We start from the raw sequence: 22,080 nt of genomic DNA, 5'->3' as shown, positions 1-22,080 counted from the left end.
TTAAGGGAACAATAACTGACAGTAGTTCAGGGGTGTAGTTAAGGTTCTATGTACAATTGAAGCAAGCTTTTACTTTTCCTTTATACAAATCTTCTTGTGATGACAGCCAACATTAGCTTGCCTCATTGTTGCACTTACATGTTAGCCTTGAGTCACTTAATTGTTAAAGTCACTTAGATCCCTTTTGGACATCTACATTTGAGAAACTCTTGCCATTTAAGAAAAACTCTGCACGTCAGTTCTTCCCACCAAAGTAGAAAACCTCTCATTTTCCATGGTTTATTCCTTCAGCTATGTTTTTGCCTACCAAGTCTGTCCAAATTTCTTGAAGCCACACAGTATACATTCCTAAATAGTTTTATATCAAGTGAGATTATACATTTGGTTCCCAAATTAAAATCATTTATGAACATTGTCAACAGATACGGCCCACATATTACAGATCCTTAAGGCATTGTAATAGTCAGTTTGCCAATATCAGATGAACTTTTATTCCAACTCTGCTTTTTGCCTGTTAACCAATCCTTAACCCATGCTCCGATTCAATGTGCTTTCATTTTGCCAACCAATCTCCCTCCCTTGGGCAACTTTATCGAGTCTTTTGAAAATCTAAGTATGCCATGTCCACCAACTCCCCTTTTATTAATTTTCTGTGCTACTGATATGAAAATTTCTTAAATAGTGACATGTGATGCTTTCCAATGGGCAGGGATCATTCTAGAATCTATAAAATTCAGAAGCCGATCCTCAATGCACCCACAATCTCCACAGTTGCATCTTTCACCATTCTTGGATGTAGAATTTCAAGCCCGAGAGACTACTCAACTTTGAATTTCTCCAAAACAACTATTTATTGATACTTACTTCCTAAGTCCTTCATTCTTCCCAGTTCCTTAGATCTCCAATCGTTGAAGGTGTCTACTATCTTCCTCTGTGAAGATGGACACAGTATAATCATTTAGCTTTTTTGCCATTTCTTTATTCCAATTATAAATTCTTCTGACTTTTCCTGGTACTTACAGCAGCTTTTATGAATTTTCAAAAATGTTTTTTACTAATTTACTTTCATATTCTATTGTGTTTCTTGATTTCTGGTGCCATCGTTTGCTATACTGTAAAATCTAGTTCTTGGGTATGCTATTATTTCTGACAGATTTATTGGTCTCTTTTAAACTTTTACAATGCATCACTTCATTTATTAGCCCTATTTAATGAACGTTTTTGACTTATTTTGTGCTTTGAAGGAATGTAAACTTGTAAAATAATTCTTTGAGACTAGCTGTTACCTGCATATGCCTTTGTACTGTCATACTTTTTAATGTATTTTCCCAGATGAACTCTCACCTTCACAATTTTTCATTGAATTTAAAACAGTAGCTTCAGATTGAACTACCTCACTTGCATATATTATGTAAAATTGTATCTCATTATGATCACTCAATCCTGAAAGTTATTTTATAACAAGTGTTTTAGTTATCTCATTTTCCTTATGTGAGACTAGATTTAGCATGGTCTGTTCTGTCGTCAATTACTCAACATATTGCTCTGAACTCCTGAGCGCACTGTTAAAAATTCAACCTCCACAACATTAGTGCTTAATAGCCTTACCAAGATTTACGTGTGGCTACTGTATTCTTCACGCTGCATGCTTCTCTAATCTCCAGGTTAATACCATGAGCCATACTAACAGTTGACAATCTCCAAATAACTGCCTGCATTGTTTACAGGTTGTTTTGTAGTTCGATCCAAAACAGATATTGCAAATTTTCTGATCTGAGATTATTCCTTGCTATCAATGCAATGCCACCTCTTTTCACTTTTATTTGTCCTTCCTAAATATTTAATATTTAGTTCCCGGTCTTGATAACCCTGCAGCCATGTGTCACTTCAGCTCAGTCACACGGACAGTTAGTTTGAGAACTAATGTGATGCCAAAAGTTTGTGTTTAATTCCCATCACTAGCTGACGTTACCATGAAGGACACTCCTTCTCAACCTCTTCCCATGCTTGGAATATTGTGGCCCTCAGGTTAAGTCACCATCAGTCATCTCTCTCAAATGAGAGAGCAGCCTCTGGTAAGACTAGGGTGATTTGTCGGCTTTTGTGGCAGTTAGGTAATACACATTTACCTTGGTTTGTGCACCTGACTGTGCAAAACATTTAGAGCAACGTAGATGATTTACAATGTCTTTTGGTTCATCTTTTTGAACTAGGTTTTAACGTCAAACCTAGTTACTCACCTTTGTTTCACCAGCCTTCTGATTTCACTTGTTGTGCTTCTATATCCTATTACCAGTTTTATTTCTGTCCAATTTGTACTCCTCTCAGATTCCCATTTCCTTTGTAAGCTAACTTAAACCATCCCAACAGCACTAGCAAATCACCCTGAAAGGCTATCCGTTAAAGTGTAACATGTACAACTTGTTTTCCCTGAACTAGTCCTAATCACAGGAAAGATGGATGTTTTTCCCCTGTACCAATTCTCTAGCCATATGTTCAATCAATCAATCTCCCTATTTTGCAATAAAATAAAGGACTATAGATGCTGACAATCTGAAAGAAAAACAGCAATTGTTAGAGAAACTAAGCAGGACCGGCAGCATCTGTGGAGAGAAAGCAGAGTTAATGTTTCAATTCCAATGACCCTTCTTCAGAGCCTCCTATTCTTATGCTCACTAGCACAGAACACTTATCATTACTGCAGTGCAGACCATGGACTCTGGTTATAAGAGCCAGTGTACATAATAATAAAAAAAAATCTGGAAATCTCAAATAAAAACAAAATGCTGGAGTAAATCAGGTCTGGCAGCATCTGTAAAAAGAGAAATAGAATTAATACTTTGAGTCCAATATGCCTCCTCTTCTGAACTCTGAACACTTCCAAAGAGTCAAACCAGACTTAGTCTTCACTATTTCTCTTTCACCAGATACAGGATACTTACAGCACTTCTTTGTTTTTGTATTAGGCAGCACATCATCCTGGACTAGTGTTTACTGCTGCAAAAATGTTTGGGTTCGCTGCCTGTGGAGTCCCCTATCACTATTGCTCTTCCACTCTTCTCCAAACTCTCCTGTGTGACTGAGTTGTCTGTGGAGTCACAGACTTGACACTGGCACCACTGCCTTGAGGAACCATTATCCTAACCAGTATCCAAATTGGAAAACTGATGAGCAAGCAAGATATGCTCTTCTTGTACCTGGTGCTTAGCCAATTCTTCCCTGCCTGTGCACTGCTAACCTGCATAAGGCCACATGAAATGTCCATGTAGAAACGTCACAGGTGCAGAACTGTAACTTTATCACCACTGTAGCTCTGAATCCTGAAGCTTCAGCTTCTACAACCACTGATGCATCCTGCAGATGTGTCCATCTGGAATGTTCTTAAACAGCTGCCAAAGTTAGAAAAGGAAAGATGCCCGCTCCCCCCATGTTGAACTCCCTTACTTAGTAAAGCTTCAGGTTTATGCTTTGTTTTAGCTGCTCTTTCTCTATGCCTTCCCAGCAGCCCCCAGTCTCTGGTTTTGGAAGTTTCCCTGTAGTATGTTCCGGCCGCAGTAAACCGCGAAAATTATTCTGTGGATACGAGGGTCGCCCTGTATATACTACACTTGCTTTCCTTTGATTTCTTAAAGCAATTTTTACCAGTATCTTCACTGATACTTTGCTGTTGGAATCATTCCCTATCCGCAATCACCTCTGAACCTGGGTAGTGGTTCATGACTACTCAAAGTTATATCCATTCCAATCTTTGCTATCCCTATGTAATCTATGTCTATCCATGTCAGTGTTTTGGCAGCTGCTTTAGAATTTGGCCCATGACTCTGAGCTCCTCATTTTGGCCCCCATCAAGCCCTGCTTTATTCCGTTTATGTTACCTGGATTCACAATCTTTTAATTCTACAAACTTGATACATGACTGTGAAATCTGTGCCCTGATTCATCACCATTCATTTCCTCAGTCTTTCCTGTAGTTGTCTTAGGCTTTAAGTATGTACATTACTTCTATTATGTATTTCTCAATATTTTCTAAAGGGCTCTTTGAGTCAAATGTTAATGTCTTTTTGTGAGCAGCAGCCTCATTCCATTCCTTAGTGTCTCTTACTAACCTCACCAGCATCAGAATAAGATTAATTTCTTTGCTCCTCTTCTCATTCCACATTCCCCATTAACATTCACTCCAAATGTCATAAATGTATGGTCACATAGAAATATGGTATCTTGCAGGGTAAAACAGGTAATGCATAAGTTGCAGTCCCTTTTAAGATATATGTGGGCAAGTGAAAATCCTAAAGACACCATGCAGTAGAGGGCACGCAGCATAGGGAAATTAAAGGGAATGTTGCTTTCCACCCATTGGGCTCTTCTAGTGAATCAAGCTGGTTTGCATCTACTCCACTTTGTTTCTCTTTTTTGAAAGCCTATTCCTCTTGTTAAGCCTCTTGTTATTGGCATTTGTATTCTCAATGATTATCATAAAATCCCTGCAGTGTGGAAACAGGCCATTAGGCCCAAGAAGTCTACACTGTTGTATTGACATCCTGAAATTGAGTGACACTTGAGTTGTGTCACATCCCTCAGTGACAGCATCCATGCGTACAGTCAGTTTTCCAAAATGTCTAGCTCTACCTTGTCACCATATCTCTCAACCCTTGATCAAATATCAGCTTTTTGTTTCGTAACCATTTAACTTTTCTGTGCACAATCTGTACACTGCAATTAATTTCAAGACTATGTATCTAACTGGAAGTTTTCTATTTTCAACTACTATACCATTATGCAGCTACACTATTATTTGTACTTCAACATCTTATAAAATAGTTTAAATACATGAACCAGCAGAGATTTCGCAGAACGCTGCCTGGACTGGTGAGTTTTAGTTATGAAGAGAGAGGTTGTTTTCCTTGCAGCAGAGGAGACTGAGAGGGGGCGTGTAGTGCCTAGACAGAGTAGTCAGGAAGAAACTTTCCCTTTTTGGAGGAATCAAGGATCAGAAGGCATAGATTGAAGATAAGGGACGGAAGGTTTGAAGGGAATGTGAGAAAAGATTGCTTTTCAACCCAGTGGTTTTGGGAATCTGGAGCTCAATTCCTGTAAGGTGGTAGAGGCAGAAACCTTCATAACTCTTAAGTATTTATATGTAAATATGCAATGCAAAGGCATTTAAAGCTATGGGCCATGAGCTGGAAAATGTTAGGTGAATAGTCGTATTTGTTTTGACTGAAGCAGACTCCAATGTGATGAAAGTCCTTTCTCTGTACTCTAACCCTCTGACTCTAATCTGATGGTTATTGTCTAAATTTCCTTTTTGTTGCTGTTCAATGTTTCCATGATCCTTTAGGAAGGAAAACATTTCAAGGAGTTTGTCTCTGCATTGCAAGGTGCAATTTTTGTTTTTGTAATGTTTAACCATTTGGGCATTTAAATATTTGAAGACTTCTATGTTTTCTTAAGTTTAGATTTTTGGGCACCAACACTTATTTACTTTTTATTATCTTTTAAAGCTTATGTATGAATGTACCTCAAGAATATTTTAAATTAGCTACTATTTTATTTAAACTTGTCTTTCACAGTATGTTTATGGACACAGCTGAAGATGAGAAAACCAAGTTGATTAGTTGCCTTGGAGCTTTCAGGCAACTTTGGACAAATCTTCCTCAGGTTAGAATTTATTTACTAGTGATTTGTCTGAAGTATATTTCTAGATCTGGTTAGCTTTTTGCAAACTTCATTAGTTGTATAATGTATATTGATACTTTATTTTGAACATCAGGAATCCCATGAGCAGTGTGTGCAGTGGATTGTTCGCTTCATCCATGGACAGCACAACCCCAAGAGGATTTCGTTTCTGTATGACTGCTTGGCTATGGCAGTTGAAAGTGGGTTGCTGCCTCCAAGGTATAACTGGGGGAAAAAAAATTTTAAGGAACTATTCGTAACATGTTTGATTTTTTTTAATAAGTGGAATAAAGAGCTTTATACAGGTTGTTCTGTTATAACGTGTTTTGTCAACACAAATTCACTGTAACGTGATTGACGAGTGGGGATGTTCTTTCTACAGTGCAAACTTTTTAAAACATGTGTTGGCTCTAATGTGATTACAGTGCCAGTGCTTTAAGTGCCACTTCTAAGGCACAATTTTTCTATAATGCGGGGTTGTACAAGAATGCAACTGTATGTAATATTGCGTGCTTTAAAATTCCATTGCTATATTGTACAGTAACTTTAAATATATTATTTGCTTCCTTCACAAGCTCCATTTTCATTTTCTTCCCTGTGTGCATCAGGGTGTCCTTTTTCATTCTGTAAATCATCTTAAATGAAATCCAGATTAAAGTCCTGTAATGGCATTGTCATATTATCTTAGTAGGGGGAATAAAATTCATTGTATCTGTTGGGCTGGTGTTAAAACCCCATTAGTATGTCTGGAATGCGAAGGTGAACATTTGATGTTACTGGATGTAGGTTTGCTCACTGAGCTGGACAGTTTGTTTTCAGACGTATCATCACCAAACATCAGTGAGCCTCCAGATGGAGCACTGGTGGTATAACCCGCTTTCTGTTTGTGTTTGGGTTTCCTTAGGTTGGTGGTGTCATTGTCTATGGTGATGTCGTTTCCTGTTCTTTTTTTCAGGGAGTGATAAACGGGATCCGAGTCAATGTGTTTGTTATAGAGTTCCGAATAGAATGCCACGCTTCAAAGAATTCTCGTGCGTGTTTCTGTTTGACTTGTCCTAGCCACAAAAAGACACGACCCACTCTCAGTAGTATCCTTACATACTGATGAGGAAGGATGCCACTTCGACTGGGCCAACACATCCATCCTAGGACAAGCCAAACAGAGACACACAAAAATTCCTAGAAATGTGACATTGCAACTAGAACTCTATCAACAAACACATTGACTTGGATCCCATTTACCACCCTCTGAGAAAAAGAACAGGAAATGACATCACCATAGGAAATAACATCACCAACCCACGGAAACCCAAACACATGAATGGAAAGCTACCAATGCTTCATCCGGAGGCTAACTGATGATACCTAGTATGGTGACGAAATATCTGAAAAGAAACCTTCCAGCTCAGTGAACAAACCTACATCTAGAACCTTAACCTGAGCTACAAATCTTCTCAAAACTCGCTAATTTGATGTTACTATTTTGGTTTGTGCTGTTATTAAAGAATCTGATACTTTGAGCAATGCAACAACTGTTTTTAAAATTTCTGATAAGCTGTTCCAGTTACAACTTTATTTCTGATGCACCGTCTAAAAATACTTTGTCATGAAAAGAGATGAAATTTTCTTAAAGGAATAGTTAAAAAAGAAATCCAGAAGGAAGAATGCCAAACAAGTAAATTCAAATGCAATAGTAATGTCTACTCTCACATGCTCTCTCTTCTGTACCTAGCTGAATAACACGCACAGCTGACAATGTCTTTGTCTCCAAAGTTAATGTTTAGACAGTCTTTCTATTACCCTTTAGAATGGCTTCCTGTTTCTCAGCATTAACTGAATAGAACTTCAGAGGTGAATTACAATGTTATGTTGTTAGATAAATGTTTGATTTATTTGTGCGATGACAATATGATCATTAAAAGTGAACTTCACAAATCTGCAATCATATTCCTTGAGAATTGTTTTGTGTAATATTTTGACTATTGTCTTAAGCAGAATCTGCAATTACTGTACTCTGTGTATATTTGTTCAAATTTGTGTAATAACAATAGTTCTGTGCTTTATGCAAGTTATATATGGTGCCATTTTGAATATAACATTTCAAAGGGTTGTTCTGTATTTGTTTTGCAGACTGGTCTGCGAGTCTTTAATTAACTCCGAAAGTCTGGAATGGGAGAGAATGCAACTTTGGGCTCTAACGTTTAAACTCATTCGAAAAATAATAGGTGGCGTTGACTACAAGGTACTGTACAAAAAATGTATTAACTTGTCTTGCCATTATAAGCAAGAGAATTTGTAATGCACTTAGGAAGTGGTAATGGCTGAGGTTTTATGGTCGTAGTGATGAAGAAACTACCAACATTCATTGTCAGTTTTGATGGAGTAATGGCAACTTTTGGAGTCTGAACATGTAATTCAGGAACCTGCTGTTAGTGATTGCAACACTCTTCCAGAGGCTGCACTTTGATGCAAATCCCCTCTGCTGAAATCACCAGGAAATCTACAGATTGACAGAATTTCTGCTTAATCTGTTAATGTTGCTGTTAAAAATTTATGAAAATATTTGAGCCTGACTGAATGAAGGGAAGCTGGATTTTTTAAATTGTGCACTAGCTTTGTAATTACTGCGTAAAAAAAGGCTGTGGTCCAGAACAGCAAGTTTTATGTTTGGGTAAAGTTAAATACCTGCATAAGAAAATAAAATCAGATGTGGAATTTTTATTAATGTCTTAAGTTAGTTTCTATCTTGATCTAATCAGGTACTTATTTTGCTATCTGAAATGTTAAATTAAAAGTGAAACACATTAAGTGACTTCAACTTTCTGGTTTGCTTTGCATGAATTTTTCAGCATGATTGCCTGCTAATTTGCTTGCTGACAGCTATTTTGTCTCTTCATGGCACCAGCTTTAAACTGTTGTTGGGAGAGGATGATAAAGAAATAAAAATAGAGATAAATCAATATTTTTGGAAAGCTTTTTCCAAGACCAGTGGTGAATGCAATTGCCTCACTACTACAGCAAGTTCCAGCCTAATAAATGTTGCTATGATAATTCATTTTCTTTGAATGGATGAAAGAATGTCTGTAGGTTTCTTGGGCAACTACACACATTTTTTGTTGGTGCTTTAACTAATGTTTATGTGAGCTTATGCTGTTTCAAAGAAGCTTGTTGGAGCATTAAGTTAGTGCAATTTAATGAGTTTTGTTGATAAGCTCTTAACTTACATATTTACTTTCTCTAGGGTGTAAGAGACCTGTTAAAAGCAATTCTCGAGAAAATTCAGACTATTCCTAACACAGTCAGTTCTGCTGTTGTACAGCAACTACAAACAGCTAAAGATGTAAGTTCCTGCTAAAGTTTTTCCGGTCTTTGATCTTAAAAATTACTTCCAGGAAAATCATGCATTTGATATTTTACGTAGTTAGTGTTAATTTTATGGAAATAAGGATGTTCACTTTTTTTTAGTCTGGAAAACAAATTGGGGTGTAAATTCATCAATGCTGCACTGTTCATATGCAAATGAGCTTGAAGAGAACGTGGGTATGAAATAGGGTTCTTAAGTCCATAGTGCCAACTCTCCAATCTGCACTCTGTTTGAATCAAGTTCCTTGCTTGCATTACAAACCAAATATTTTTCCCTGATGTGTAAAATTAGCAGTGCATTCTTTTGTTAATATTTTCTAAACATTTTTATAAATGAGTGATTTTTTTTTTTGAGCAGTATTTGACTATTATGTTGAAGAAGATTTTTGTTCTAAGTTGATCTAATTTAGACAGAGGTTCCTTGTTTTACTCTTTCCAGGTTGTGGCATACATCTTGGACAGAAATGCTTGTCTGTTACCAGCATATTTTGCAGTTACTGAGATTAGAAAGCTTTATCCTGAAGGGAAATTATCTCATTGGGTAAGTGACCATTTCTGTTCTTTTTCCTGAAAATAAAAGAAACTGGAGGATAATCTTCATGTTTACTGGTGTATGAGCCTTGTCAGCAAGAGATATGCATTCCACTGGATAGATGAAGCTGACGGGACAAGAATAGACTTGATATTTTATGTAGTAACCATCAGTTTTGTAGAAGGAAGGTTATTTACTTTGAGTAGTCACATCTGTCCCATTCAAGGCTATCATCATCATTCGCTATTGCCTTCTGCGTGTGCTTGTCTAGCTTCCCCTTAAGTGTAATGGTACTATTACTTCAATCACTCACTCTGACAAAATAGCACATTCTGTCAATTCTTTGGATCTAAAAGTTTTTTTTCTGAAATCCCAATCTCACTTAGTGATTGCCTTGCATTGAATGTAGTTAAGTGCTTCCCCACAAGAGGAAACATTCTGTCTGTATATGCTCTTCTCAAAACCTGCCATAATTTTAAATAGTTCTATTAGGTCAGGTCTTAAAATCACATTTTTCAAGGTAAAACTGGTCCAGTCTGTCAATCTTTTTCTTATGTATAATCATACTTGTCTAGTGTCATCTTCTCTACACCTTCTCCTGTGCTTCTAATTCATTTCATTATATAGTGACCAGTGTATGTTCTAACCAATGTTTTGTTCAGGTTTAGTACAAGTGCTTAGTTTTCAGTTTCACTCATCTAGAAATTCTATAGCCAAAACAAACTAATTCTGCAACAGTAAATTTCCTTCTATACAACTACTATCTGCTTCTCTTCACTTATACTTTTTGATGTCACCGAGTGGACTCTTAAACTTGCCATCAAAATCACTTGGATAGATATACCTGCAGTGATATTCACCAAGAGCGGAGTCAATGCTGAAGGTTTCCATGAAGAACTGATTTCAAAGAGAGCATAACAATTGAGACCCTAGTATCCACTGTACATCATGACGCCTGTGGGTCAATTAACATTTAATGAGGCAGATGACGCAGCAGTAATAAAATACGCCCTACAGGAAGGGAATGCTTGAGTGTGCGGTTTCAATTATGGTTTATTAGGATGTGGGGAACCTTGTTATGTCATGCATAACTTGCTTTCTATTTGGTATTGTGAAATACTGATTTGGCCTGATCCTGTTTGACTTTGTCCACCTGGTTAACATTTTCTTCATATACGGAGGAACCTCAATTATCCAAACTACGCAGAGGGGAGAATTGTGTTCGGATAAACAAATGCCGGATAACACAGTTTAACCAAACATCGGGACCTTGCGATCTTGTTCTGATCAAAGTTTGTGAGAAGATTTGTAGCTCGGGTGCTCGTTGCCAAACAGAACAGCCAGGGAATTCCTAGAGGCATGGCATTCATCCACAGATTCAATCAATAAGCACATCGACCTGGACCCAATATACCGACCACTGCAGCGGACAGCTGGAACTGACAACCGGAAGCGGCAGATACAAATCACTATAAATGCCAGAGGAAACATCACAGAAGTGCTTCACAGGAGGCTCCCAAGCACTGAGGATGTCACCTAGACAGGGGACGAAACATCTGCAACACAAATTCCCAGCTCGGCGAACAGAACCACAACATCTTGTTCTGATAATCGAGGTTCCTCTGTAGTCTCATTTCTTTTGGTAGATATTGAGTTTGTCCATCACTTAACAGATATTTGTACAGGAGTCCACATTTGCTGTGCAAGTCTGTTTTTTTTTGTAACTATCTGGTAGCTAAACTATGTTTTAGCAGGCTAATTTAATTCCTGAAAACTTCAGCTGGTATTTTCTATTTGTCTGTTTCATCTAAAAATGTTCTTGCTTTGGCATTTTTCTTTCAGTTATTAGGAAATCTTGCATCTGATTTTGTAGACAGCTTTCGACCTACTGCACGAATAAACTCAATCTGTGGTAAGAATGGAACATTTCATTCTGAACTAATAAAAACTTTCAATCTCAAGTGATGCAACTGATGATTCAAATGTCTGTCTTCAATTTTATAACTTCAAGTCCAAACTAGTGAAGATTGAAAGTCACTTCTTTCCCGATTTGTCATGATGTACTTGATTAGTTCCCATAAGTCGTGTTTAGAAACCTTAATTACTTGAGTTGTTCAAGTTAAAACTGATATACCTTTCTGTACAAAGCCAAATGCTGCTGATGCTGGAAACGTGAAATTAAAACAATTAATTTTGGAAGCATCAATGGAGCTTATGGACTCCGTTAAGAGAGAGTCAATATTTCAAGTCAACTTTTTGTCAGAACCTTATTGTACATCCAAAATGTTTGCCGAGGCCCTCTTTATGCATGGTATTTTAAGAAAATTTATGTTGTGCATTTAAATGCAGGCATAAAATGTCCTGTTTTAACTCCAGTTATTGAGACATAAGCGTTAGAGGGTCAGTTATGATTGTTTGAATATGGAAATGATGCATGGGCATTGGAAAGCATGCTGTATAAATACGCACCTTCAGTAAGAAAAGGGGGAAATTTACCCATTTCGCCAGGGCAAATTCATGTGATATTTGTCTACTCTCAAACCACCCCCTTGTATACTGTTCATTCAGATCTGTCCTAAATATTGTGATTTTTCTTTTCATTAACAACCCTCAAGCTTTCTAAAGCTTTACTAGTACAAGAAAAATGCTAGGAATCTGAAATAAAACTGAATAGCCTGGCATATTAGCATCTGACAAATAAATGTTATGGTTTTACTCTAACCAATCTTAAAATTAAAACCGGGATCACAGAAAAGATTTAGCAGGTGTGGCAATCTCTTTGGAGAGGAAGGTAATATTGACATGTGAGTCAATGTTGTTGCTTCAGTGTTGGGAGTTGTTACAAGCGAACTGCTTATGAGGAGCAATGCAACCAGGGAAAATGGGTTACAGAGAAAAAATATTAAATGTCCCTGATTCAATGGAAGGCATATGTGGGTAACTTAGAAGTGATACTGTTGAGGACAAGGAAGCTCTCCTAAGTATAGGATTAAAGGATGAATCTGACTGATATCACATGAGCACTTAAAGGAAAATAGCAAAGGAGAAATGAAATATCAAAAATTGAACAAGTAGAAGGGTAGAAAGAACAGGTTTTTGCCAGGGCTGTGGACTCTGTTAGAAAAGAAGAGATTAGTAACCTTCTGGGAAGCACTGGTTTAGCTGTCATAATCGTTTTTCTCACCATATGTAGTCTACTGATTGTTATTTTAGTTATTGAATAATTTGAACTCTGTATTGTACATAATGCTGCAAAATGCAAATTTAATGTGTTTTAAAACTTCATGTTACACGATTTGACTTGAAGAAATTTGAACTAAAGCAATCATTTAAAAATGCTGTTGCACTCTTGAGCCAAGACCATGATTTCTGTTGGAACAAGATTAGTGGTGGCAAATTAACTTGTACCACATTTGATAAGAGTAATTAAGTCGCCATTGTGATGTCTTATTTCCCTTCCTCTGTTACTTTCTCAGATTGAACTAGATTATTTGCACTCTAGGTCTTTTGACGCTGAGCTGAGATTCTGAGATATCCATCACAAAAGTTATATACTGGGGCAACCTGGAATATTGCTGTTCAGATTTTCAACCTCAGTTTGTCTTTTACTGAAATCTTCATCCATGTCTCCAGATTCACACATTCTCCTGCTACTTTGGCCAGCCTCCTATTCTCCATGAGCTTCCAATTTAGCCAAAACGGCATCTTGTGTTTTAAAAAAAATCACTCAGAACTGCAAATGCTGGAAATCTGAAACAAAAACAGAAATTTCCCAGAGAAACTCAGCAGGTCTGGCAGTGTCTGTAGAGAGATAGCAGAGTTAACATATCTGATCCAGTGGCCCTCCTTCAGTGATCTTGTACCTAATCTTGCTATAAGCCACATTCACCCATTGTGACTTGTTTGTAAAAGAAAGCCTTGCATTCAAATTCTGCCTGTTACAATCTCAGGAATCCTGAAGTGCTTTATTACAATCAATAATGTGCATTGAAATCTAATCATTATAGACTTCCGATCTTATAACATCTAATTTAAAATTCTCCTTGATGTTTAAATATAGCCTGCATCTCTAATTACCATCCTCCCAGCCCTGTTGAGTATTCCATTCCCATACTGTCCCATCAGTGCATAACCTTACCGTAGAAGCTATTGCTGAGACCCTACACTCTGAAATATTCTCTCATCATCTCCCACACCCTTTTCACCTTTAGGACACTAGGTAGTCCCACTTCCCTTAACTTACATCTTTCACTAAACTTGTAATTTCTCCAGAAGTTTCTGTTTTTGTTTGTTTCAGACCGTCAGCATTTGCAATTCTTTATTTTTTAATCTCTCCTCTTTGACACAATATTCTTTTTTGGAATGTCTTTGCTTTGGAACATTTTTCCATCTTAAATGTAAATTGTCATTAAATCTTTTCATCAAATCAGCAAACAATAACAATCTTATTGATTAGTTACATATATATTTGTTCTTTCAAGGATTGCATTGAATTCCCTTAGATATTTAAGAGAAAATGGTGCCTGTATTCTAAATTTTAGAATTGTCATAATTTGACCTCATTGCTTCATTGTTTTAAAAACTGAAATTATTAGTGTGGTATGGATAATGTAAAGATAAATGATGATTTGAGAACTCTTGCTTTTCTTTCTCTTTCCATGTGTTGATGACTAGGACGCTGCAGTCTTTTGCCAGTGGTGAACAATTCTGGTGCAATTTGTAATTCTTGGAAGCTGGATCCAACAACACTTCGCTTTCCTCTGAGAGGGCTCTTGCCTTATGACAAGGTAAACTTTATAGCTGTCTTAGATTCATATCTTTAAAGATTAGACATGTAGAAAGTTCACTCATGTTCAAAATCTTAACTTGGGTTTTGTGGCCAATGACAAAATAAGAGAGCAGATTGTTGAACCTTAAGGGTGTGTTAAGAGACCTGGCGATTTCTGGTAGGAAGAACTTTGGCAATATTGACATACAATTGATTGCAGTGTAGTTTTCTGGCGATTCCCAGCACTGGTGTTTGCAAACTGACCAAATAATATTTAATTCTTTGACAGGAAACTAAGAAATGAGATACATAAATAATCAAATCGCTTCTGAAGCAAAGTATGAAGTAAATATTGGGACATGACGTGTTAAGGTGGACATTGAAACAACTTTGACTCTTTTTAACAAAAAAAACCATAATGTTTCAAAACCAGATTAGCTATTTGACAACAATTGCTTCAGCAGGTGGATGCACATTCTAATCCAGATCAAAGCATGTGATCTCGCAGCATTGAGAGTCAACAGCATCAGGATTTTCACAATAGTTTATATTTGTACTAAATCCTGATTTTTGCAGTCACATAGAAAGGAATAACAGTAGTAAACTCTGTCTGTTACCTGATATATATCTTGCAAATTGTAGGCCGCTGTAACATATTTGAAAATTCTTAGAGCCATTGAATTGACTGTTTCACAGTAGTTTGTACATTTCTAACACTGTCTTGAAAGAAGAATTGGGTACTTGATTTTATTCTTGACTTAAATGAAACATTTTGTATGATATGGACCAGACCAACTCCTTCAAAATGTGTTAAGAAGATAGCCTAGACCCTAAGCTTTTCTTATTTTAAAAGTAAATGTAAGGTTTTGCATTCCAGTTGAAATTCGATTGGTCAAATACTTGACTTCACTTTTTTTTTAACGCACAGTTAACTATAGACAAAATTAAAAGAATTGATCCAACTGTAACACTCTCAAAATGCTTAGTGAAATAATATATATTTACCATTAATTAACTGTTCCAAGATGATAACATCCCAAAAACACGCCCTTGGCAAAGGCAAGTTCAGTAAAGTAGATTTATCTCACATGTAAGTCTAGCAGCAGGAGGAGAGTCCCAGCTTTTAACTGTAACAGGAATAAGAGCTTCCCCATCCAACTTCAAGAAGCTAGCACCTGCAGAAAGCTAAAACTAAAAATCCTGCTTCTGTGGGAGCTTGACCCCACCCATTCAGGCTGCTTCTGTTGTTCCAACTTCTTAAAAAGCACCCAAGTTCCCACAAGTTGTTTACCTCATTGGCTTTGAGTAGGTTACTCTGTACCTGTATCTCAACCTTTTATTCATGGGGAAATAAAGGACAAAATACACCTCTTAAAGGCATAGAATCATCACATTTGTTTCAGGTAATCACTTCAATATAGTTCATGAACTTCAAGTTAAAAAAAAATCATTTGCAAGGTGATTCAGTAGTATTTATTTGCACATGTTCAGCAAGTTAAATTTCTTCTTTTTGACATTTTTCTCTGAATCTTTACCGTTAAGAGTTCTCTTAATCTACATTCTTCATGCATGTATGTGAACTTTCTTATTTTTATGAAGGTTGTTTGAAATATGAAGGGAGCTTGTTCTACCATACAAAGGTTGTTGTATATGTTTACTGGCATTTTTCATTAAAATAACAAGTAGAAGTGACTTATTTATTTCACTGGTCCCATCTTTCACTGCTGAGTAATTATGGAGGATTAACTGAATTAATTTATATTGTTCTCCCAATTTTTTGAATTCCACTCTTCATGCTATGTGGTTTTTATCAAGAACAGATTAATAGAAATCTTATCATAACCGTGAAATGGGGATATTTTTGAAGTAACACTACATAACAAAAATAGAAAATGCTAAAATAATACAGAGGAACCTCGATTATCCAAACAAAATAGTACCTGCCAATTTCATTAGGATAATTGATTATTCGGATAATCAATTTTACCTTAAACAAGGGAAGCCGTAGTGATCTAACGCTGTGCTCTACTGGAGAATTTGTTCAAATCTATAATTTTAATGAGTCTGCTATTTAAGCAACCTCATCTTTGTATTCTGCAAGTTAAGTTAAATTGAGAAGGACTTACCATCACATAAATACTGTGTATGAAACCCCAGCATTAAACAAGTTCCTGAACAGCTTCTACAATCACAAGAGCATTTGTCAGTTTCCAGGAGCCCAGTGCCACAGTAGGAAGACAGAAGCACTGCCTCGCACTTGCGTTTATGTTCTCGGCCATTTTTTCGTGAATGGCCTGGTAAAGTGACAGGAATACCCTGTGCTGGAAAGCACTTACTTTTGCAAAGGGCTGTGTAACTAACCCTTACCTTAAAAAAAAATCCAGTCACTGATACTTGAGCTGCTTGTCTTTCTTTGTTTTTGCCAGCATTTTCACATGTTCTTCAGTACAGGTAAATCAAATACACTTACCTCTTTGATGTGACGGATAGTCGATATTCAGATAATCGAGGTTCTTGTGTATGCTTAACCCACAAATTATTTTTATTTTTGTGAGTTTAGAGAGGTGTTAAAGGTTGTAACTTTGGAAGTCTTGAATTGCATACTAACATTTTTGGGGATCTTGTTGAGGACTTGAATTAGAAAACCTCTTAGGATCAAGTTGAAAGGCAGGTATCCTGAACTAAATCGAAGTGTTTAACTTGACAATGGACCAATGTGATTCCATTCTGTGTAATTCAGAATAGAAAACTTTGTCATTATGCTCAAGCACTATTTAACACATTCTGAAATCTGATTTTGTTTGTGCAATTATTTTAAATGAGGTATCATTATTTATATAGTTGCTACCATAAAATATTCTAAATCATCTATTAATTAATGCAAGGCAGTTACTGCTTGCACATGTCAATGACACAGCACATCATGTGGAGCTGTAAAATTAGTAAGTCTGTAGGATTTTTAACTTTTTTTTTGAAGAGGATCTATTTCAAGCTGTTTGAGATAATGTACAACCAGGGAGCCTAATTTTGGATTCAGCTAGTATTAGTTTTTGAATTGTGCCACTTTGTTTGAAAATTCATTGAATTGTTATACAATATTGCTATGTTTTAGTTTTAGTTTTCTTCTCAGTTGCGTTTGTTAGAGACAAAAATAATCCTCATGTTGGAATCCACTTCCAAGCATCCGAGATGTCCACCTATTTTGAACGATGTGCTTTTCTCCCCTCTGTCATTCAGACAGAGCTCCACCGGACCTTATCCATTCCCCGCTCCACTGTTCTTAAAGCCCAGCCCACCCCACCCCACCCCCAACGACAATAAGGACAGTTTCCCCCTTGTCCTCACCTATCACGCCATCATCTCCGCATCTAATACATCATTCTTAAACACCCGCCAACTCTAATTGGACCCCACCACCAAGAACATCTACCCCTCTCCACTCCTCTATGCCTTCCGCAAAGACCGTTCTCTCTGCCAATCCTTGGTTCACGTCACCATCCCCACCAATCCACTGAAGCCACTGATACTTTCCACTGCAACTGTAAAAGATGCAAAAGCTACTGGACCATCCCAACCACCACCAATCCTCTGACCATTCCTTCCAGCTACCAACCCAGATTCATTCCTCCCATTGACCAACCAGGTTGTACCCTCCACATGTGCTCACCTATCCCTACCTCACCACTACCCTCTTTCACCAAACTCCTTCCCGCGCCCCCCCCCATCTGCAGCTCCCCTTACAACCACCCTCATTTCTGAAGAAGGGTTACACCGGAAGCATTGACATCTCCACCTCCTGATGCTACCTGGCTTGCTATGTTCTTCCAGCCTCCTGCCTATCTATCTTGTTTGTGTACGTAACTACCACTAAGTACCATCTTGATCTCAGATTTCATCTTATACATTGTCTTTTGCCTTTGTATGGTAGCATTCTTCTTTAGTTGTGCTGAACATTGAGGAAAATACCCAGCAGCTAAGTGTCAAATAGAAAATCTTAAGAAAATGTTGAAAGTGTACAATGTATGCCAATAAGATGATTCAACACAAATTAGGCTGAAGCTAGAGAATTGCATCCAGTTCTGGTCACCACACTTTAGGATGGATGCATTAAAACGATGTAGTGGATATTTACCAGAAGAATTTGGAGCTACTTTATAAGAAACTTTGGGGGTATGTTGACTGGACATGTGGTCGGTAGGTATGTATTTAATATGCTGATGTTTATAGCTATTTAGAAATAGAATAGTTTCAAAATAGATTTTCATACCAAACAGGATTGGCATCCTGGTTTCTGGTCTGTATTGTGTGCCTCAGACCACAATGTGTATTGCCAGACTATAAATTTTGTGGGAGTTGAACATTGTTTTGAAAAATGTTTGCACATTTTGGGTCAAATTTAAAATTTCAGTTCAGCAGGATTAGATTTGTAACGTTGAACAATTTCCAGGATCGGGATACTAGATTTTGTGTAACTAATGCATAAGTTGGTTTCAAATCTACTGCTATCTAATTTTGCACGTGGTTGATTTTTGAGAACATTGAACCTTTTTGATACTTGATCATAAAAATCTCAAAACCATTAAGGGAAAAATTAAGACCAGTTTGTTTATTAAATATAGTTCAATGTTATTTGCACTGGCAAACCAATGAGATCATATAATTTTAATGTGTTTTTTAGGAAAACTACTGATGCAAAGCAGATATAAAAAGGCTTGTGTGTGCTTCCAGTGCAAATTATTACTGATGCCTTGAAATGTTTAATCGTACAAAGGGATGTTGTTGAGGACTTGAATTAGAAAACCTCTTAGGATCAAGTTGAAAGGCAAATATCCTGAACTAAATCGAAGTGTTTAACTTGACAATGGACCAATGTGATTCCATTCTGTGTAATTCAGAATAGAAACTTTGTCATAGATTTAAATGGTTTCCATATGCTGAATGCTGTGAAAAGCAACAAAGATGGATGGCCCAATCCATTTAGTATACATTTCTCCAGAGAGATGTTTGTTTTGATGATTGTGTGAGCCACCTAAAATGCAACAGATATTTTTAAATGTCTGCCATCATGGGTGTAATTGAAATCCGTACAAATCAGTGAATGAAAAGGACAAGCATTCAAATAGTATTAGAGTTTTCTGGTTAAAAGAGAGTATTTTTCTTTTCTGAAGTAGGTTGCATTTGTCTGATCAAAACACCATCAAAGTTACCATAAAAGAATCAAGATCCATGTACCGTTAGATATTTCAGTTTATCATGAATCACATAATTCATCATGTTTAATTACCTGTTCTAAACAATTTCAAAATCACATTTGACTCTCTTTCAGAACCAAAGTATCATACTAATGTTAATGTTGTTCCTCTTTCTACAGATGCTGCCACAGCTGAATTTCTCTAGCATTTTGTTTGTTTTAAATTTCCAACATCACAGTATTTGGTTTTTATCAAAATTACATTAGTTGCTATAGAGTTTTGAGCATTTGTTTGAAATCCCCTTAAAAAAGATTAAGTGAATGTCAGTCTGTGTTTTATTTCTCTTAGGATCTTTTTGACCCACAGACTGCTCTGTTGAGATATGTTTTAGAACAACCTTACTCCAGGGATATGGTCTGCAACATGCTAGGTCTGAACAAGCAGGTATTGTATCTCCATGTATTTTATTATGGACCTAACTTCTAAATATAGTCTGCACTGTTCTTTTTCTCTTTTCTGTTGCTGTGGCTAAATAAGCAAATGAGTGTTCATCAAAAATAGCCAGAACATAAGTTAGCGTTAGTCTGTCTTATGATGGATTTTACTTTTGAGCTACTTGAAATAGATGGGGAAGAAGTTTTGAAGCCTTCTAGTTTATATTGCCTTGTGGATGGGAATGGTAAAATGTTTAAATGCAGCATCTTGTGGAAAACTACAGTAGAATTAATGTAAAAAAAACATGATTTGAGTTTTATTTAAATTGCTTTAGCTATTAGGCCAGCCTCAAATATTAGAACTTGTACGTTTTGGTTTTTGTGGGGCTTGACCTTTCTGGGGCAACCTGAGGCTGGCCTCATAGTCACTGTTATGTCTTTCTTTTTTTCTTCCTTTATTTTTGTTCTGTCCTGTCTTGTCCTGCCCATCCTACAATGCTCTAGACCTTGAACATTGCTCAGGTATGTTTACAATCTTACTGTTGTATTGTGACTAACGAGATGCTGACTGCTTGGTAGCAACTGATGCCATTTAGAGAATAAAAGTAGATCTGCATGCTGGTATACGTAGAGAATGCAGTGGTGTCTGTCGCTGTCTGCTACAGAATGTGTGATTGTTGCAATTCTTGCACCTAAGATTTTTATAGTCATCATGGAGAAGTTGTTTAGTAAATGTTCTGTTGTTGACCTGTGAAAAGTAGTTACACTGCCAATATAATGTGGAATCAACAGATGTTTTCAAAGTAGCTGTAATTTTGTTAGGGTTCATAAGGCATGCTTTCAAAGAAAGTGCAATTTATTTTTTATTTCAGTTTCATCATCATAAATGGAAAGCATGCTAATTTTATATGTAGGTAGTAATAGAATGTAGGTTCTGAAGAAATATTAAACAAAATCATCTCCTAATTTGTTGACCAGAGCACTTGTGGTTATGTTTCTTGTTGGCCAAAGTTGAGACATTGAAAATACAAAACAAAACATGAGTTTTTGGACATGTAGATTTGGGAGAAGAGGGCAAATCGTTGCAGTGCTTGGCATCTTTTTTTTACGCTACATGCAAATTAGGTGCTTTCTGAAATACCTCATTGCAGTGTGTTTAGGTTAGCATTTCATGCTTTGTCAAGTTTCTTTTGCATAAGTAGTCAATTTTGTGTATTTAATGTTCATTTCTGTAATAAGTGTCTACTTTACAGCACAAACAGCGCTGTCCAGTTTTGGAAGATCAGCTTGTGGATTTAGTGGTTTATGCTATGGAACGCTCTGAAACAGAAGAGAAGTTTGATGATGGAGGCACCAGTCAGTTATTGTGGCAACACCTCTCGAGTCAGCTCATTTTCTTTGTCTTATTTCAATTTGCTAGTTTTCCACACATGGTGTTATCACTTCATCAGAAGGTATGTTTGGGATACAGAACTGCCAAGTAATAAATGTGTATAATTTCAGATTGCTTTATTACTCAGATTTTGCTCAATAACAGTATAAGTTGAATTTATGCAGCATTTTGCACCTTTCAATTTGTACATTAGCAGGCTGCAAATCCACATGGAGAATATATAACCTTGACAGATTCTTAACCTTGTTTAGAAGTGCAGCAAAATTTTAACTGTTTATTTTGAATCAGTAAAGAAATAGTAATTTGCATTCCTTCAAGACTATGCATGGATGCTAATGGCAGAAAATAGCATATAAATATGGCATTTGGAACTATCATGACTTTGCAAGATAAGAATAGAAGAGCTCCTAATAAAGAGAAAAAAAAACAAGAAAATTACAGCACAGGAACAGGCCCTTCGGCCTTTCAAGCCTGCGCCAATCCAGATCCTCTATCTAAACCTGTCACCTATTTTCCAAAGATTTGTATCCTTTTGCTGCCTGCCCATTCATGTATCTGTCTAGATATATCTTAAATGACACTATCATTCCCACCTCTGCCACCTCCGCTGGCAATTCATTCCAGGCTCCCACCACCCTCTGTGTAAAGAACTTCCCACGCATATGTCCCCGAAATCTTTCTGCTCTCACTTTGAACTCATGACCCCTAGTAATTAAGTTCTG

General features: G+C 36.8%; 1 protein-coding gene across 3 annotated transcripts in view; it reads left to right on the top strand.

The window, feature by feature from the left end:
* The window catches only part of med23 (mediator complex subunit 23), a 112,893-nt gene that overhangs the window by 7,854 nt on the left and 82,959 nt on the right, over positions 1-22,080 (top strand). For 2 of the 3 annotated variants that reach the window (XM_072556391.1, XM_072556381.1), the window contains exons 3-12: positions 5,571-5,658; positions 5,771-5,895; positions 7,807-7,918; positions 8,918-9,016; positions 9,479-9,580; positions 11,414-11,483; positions 14,246-14,358; positions 19,880-19,975; positions 20,470-20,487; positions 21,219-21,419. In XM_072556391.1, the coding sequence (XP_072412492.1) occupies positions 5,571-5,658; positions 5,771-5,895; positions 7,807-7,918; positions 8,918-9,016; positions 9,479-9,580; positions 11,414-11,483; positions 14,246-14,358; positions 19,880-19,975; positions 20,470-20,487; positions 21,219-21,419 (1,024 nt within the window). The remainder of the gene's footprint in view (positions 1-5,570; positions 5,659-5,770; positions 5,896-7,806; positions 7,919-8,917; positions 9,017-9,478; positions 9,581-11,413; positions 11,484-14,245; positions 14,359-19,879; positions 19,976-20,469; positions 20,488-21,218; positions 21,420-22,080) is intronic. The other variant, XM_072556400.1, reaches the window with a different exon arrangement.

The sequence above is a fragment of the Chiloscyllium punctatum genome, chromosome 3 (genome assembly GCF_047496795.1).
Source record: "Chiloscyllium punctatum isolate Juve2018m chromosome 3, sChiPun1.3, whole genome shotgun sequence".
NCBI classification, from domain to species: Eukaryota; Metazoa; Chordata; class Chondrichthyes; order Orectolobiformes; family Hemiscylliidae; genus Chiloscyllium; species Chiloscyllium punctatum.
This window is presented reverse-complemented; position numbering and strand designations above follow the sequence as displayed.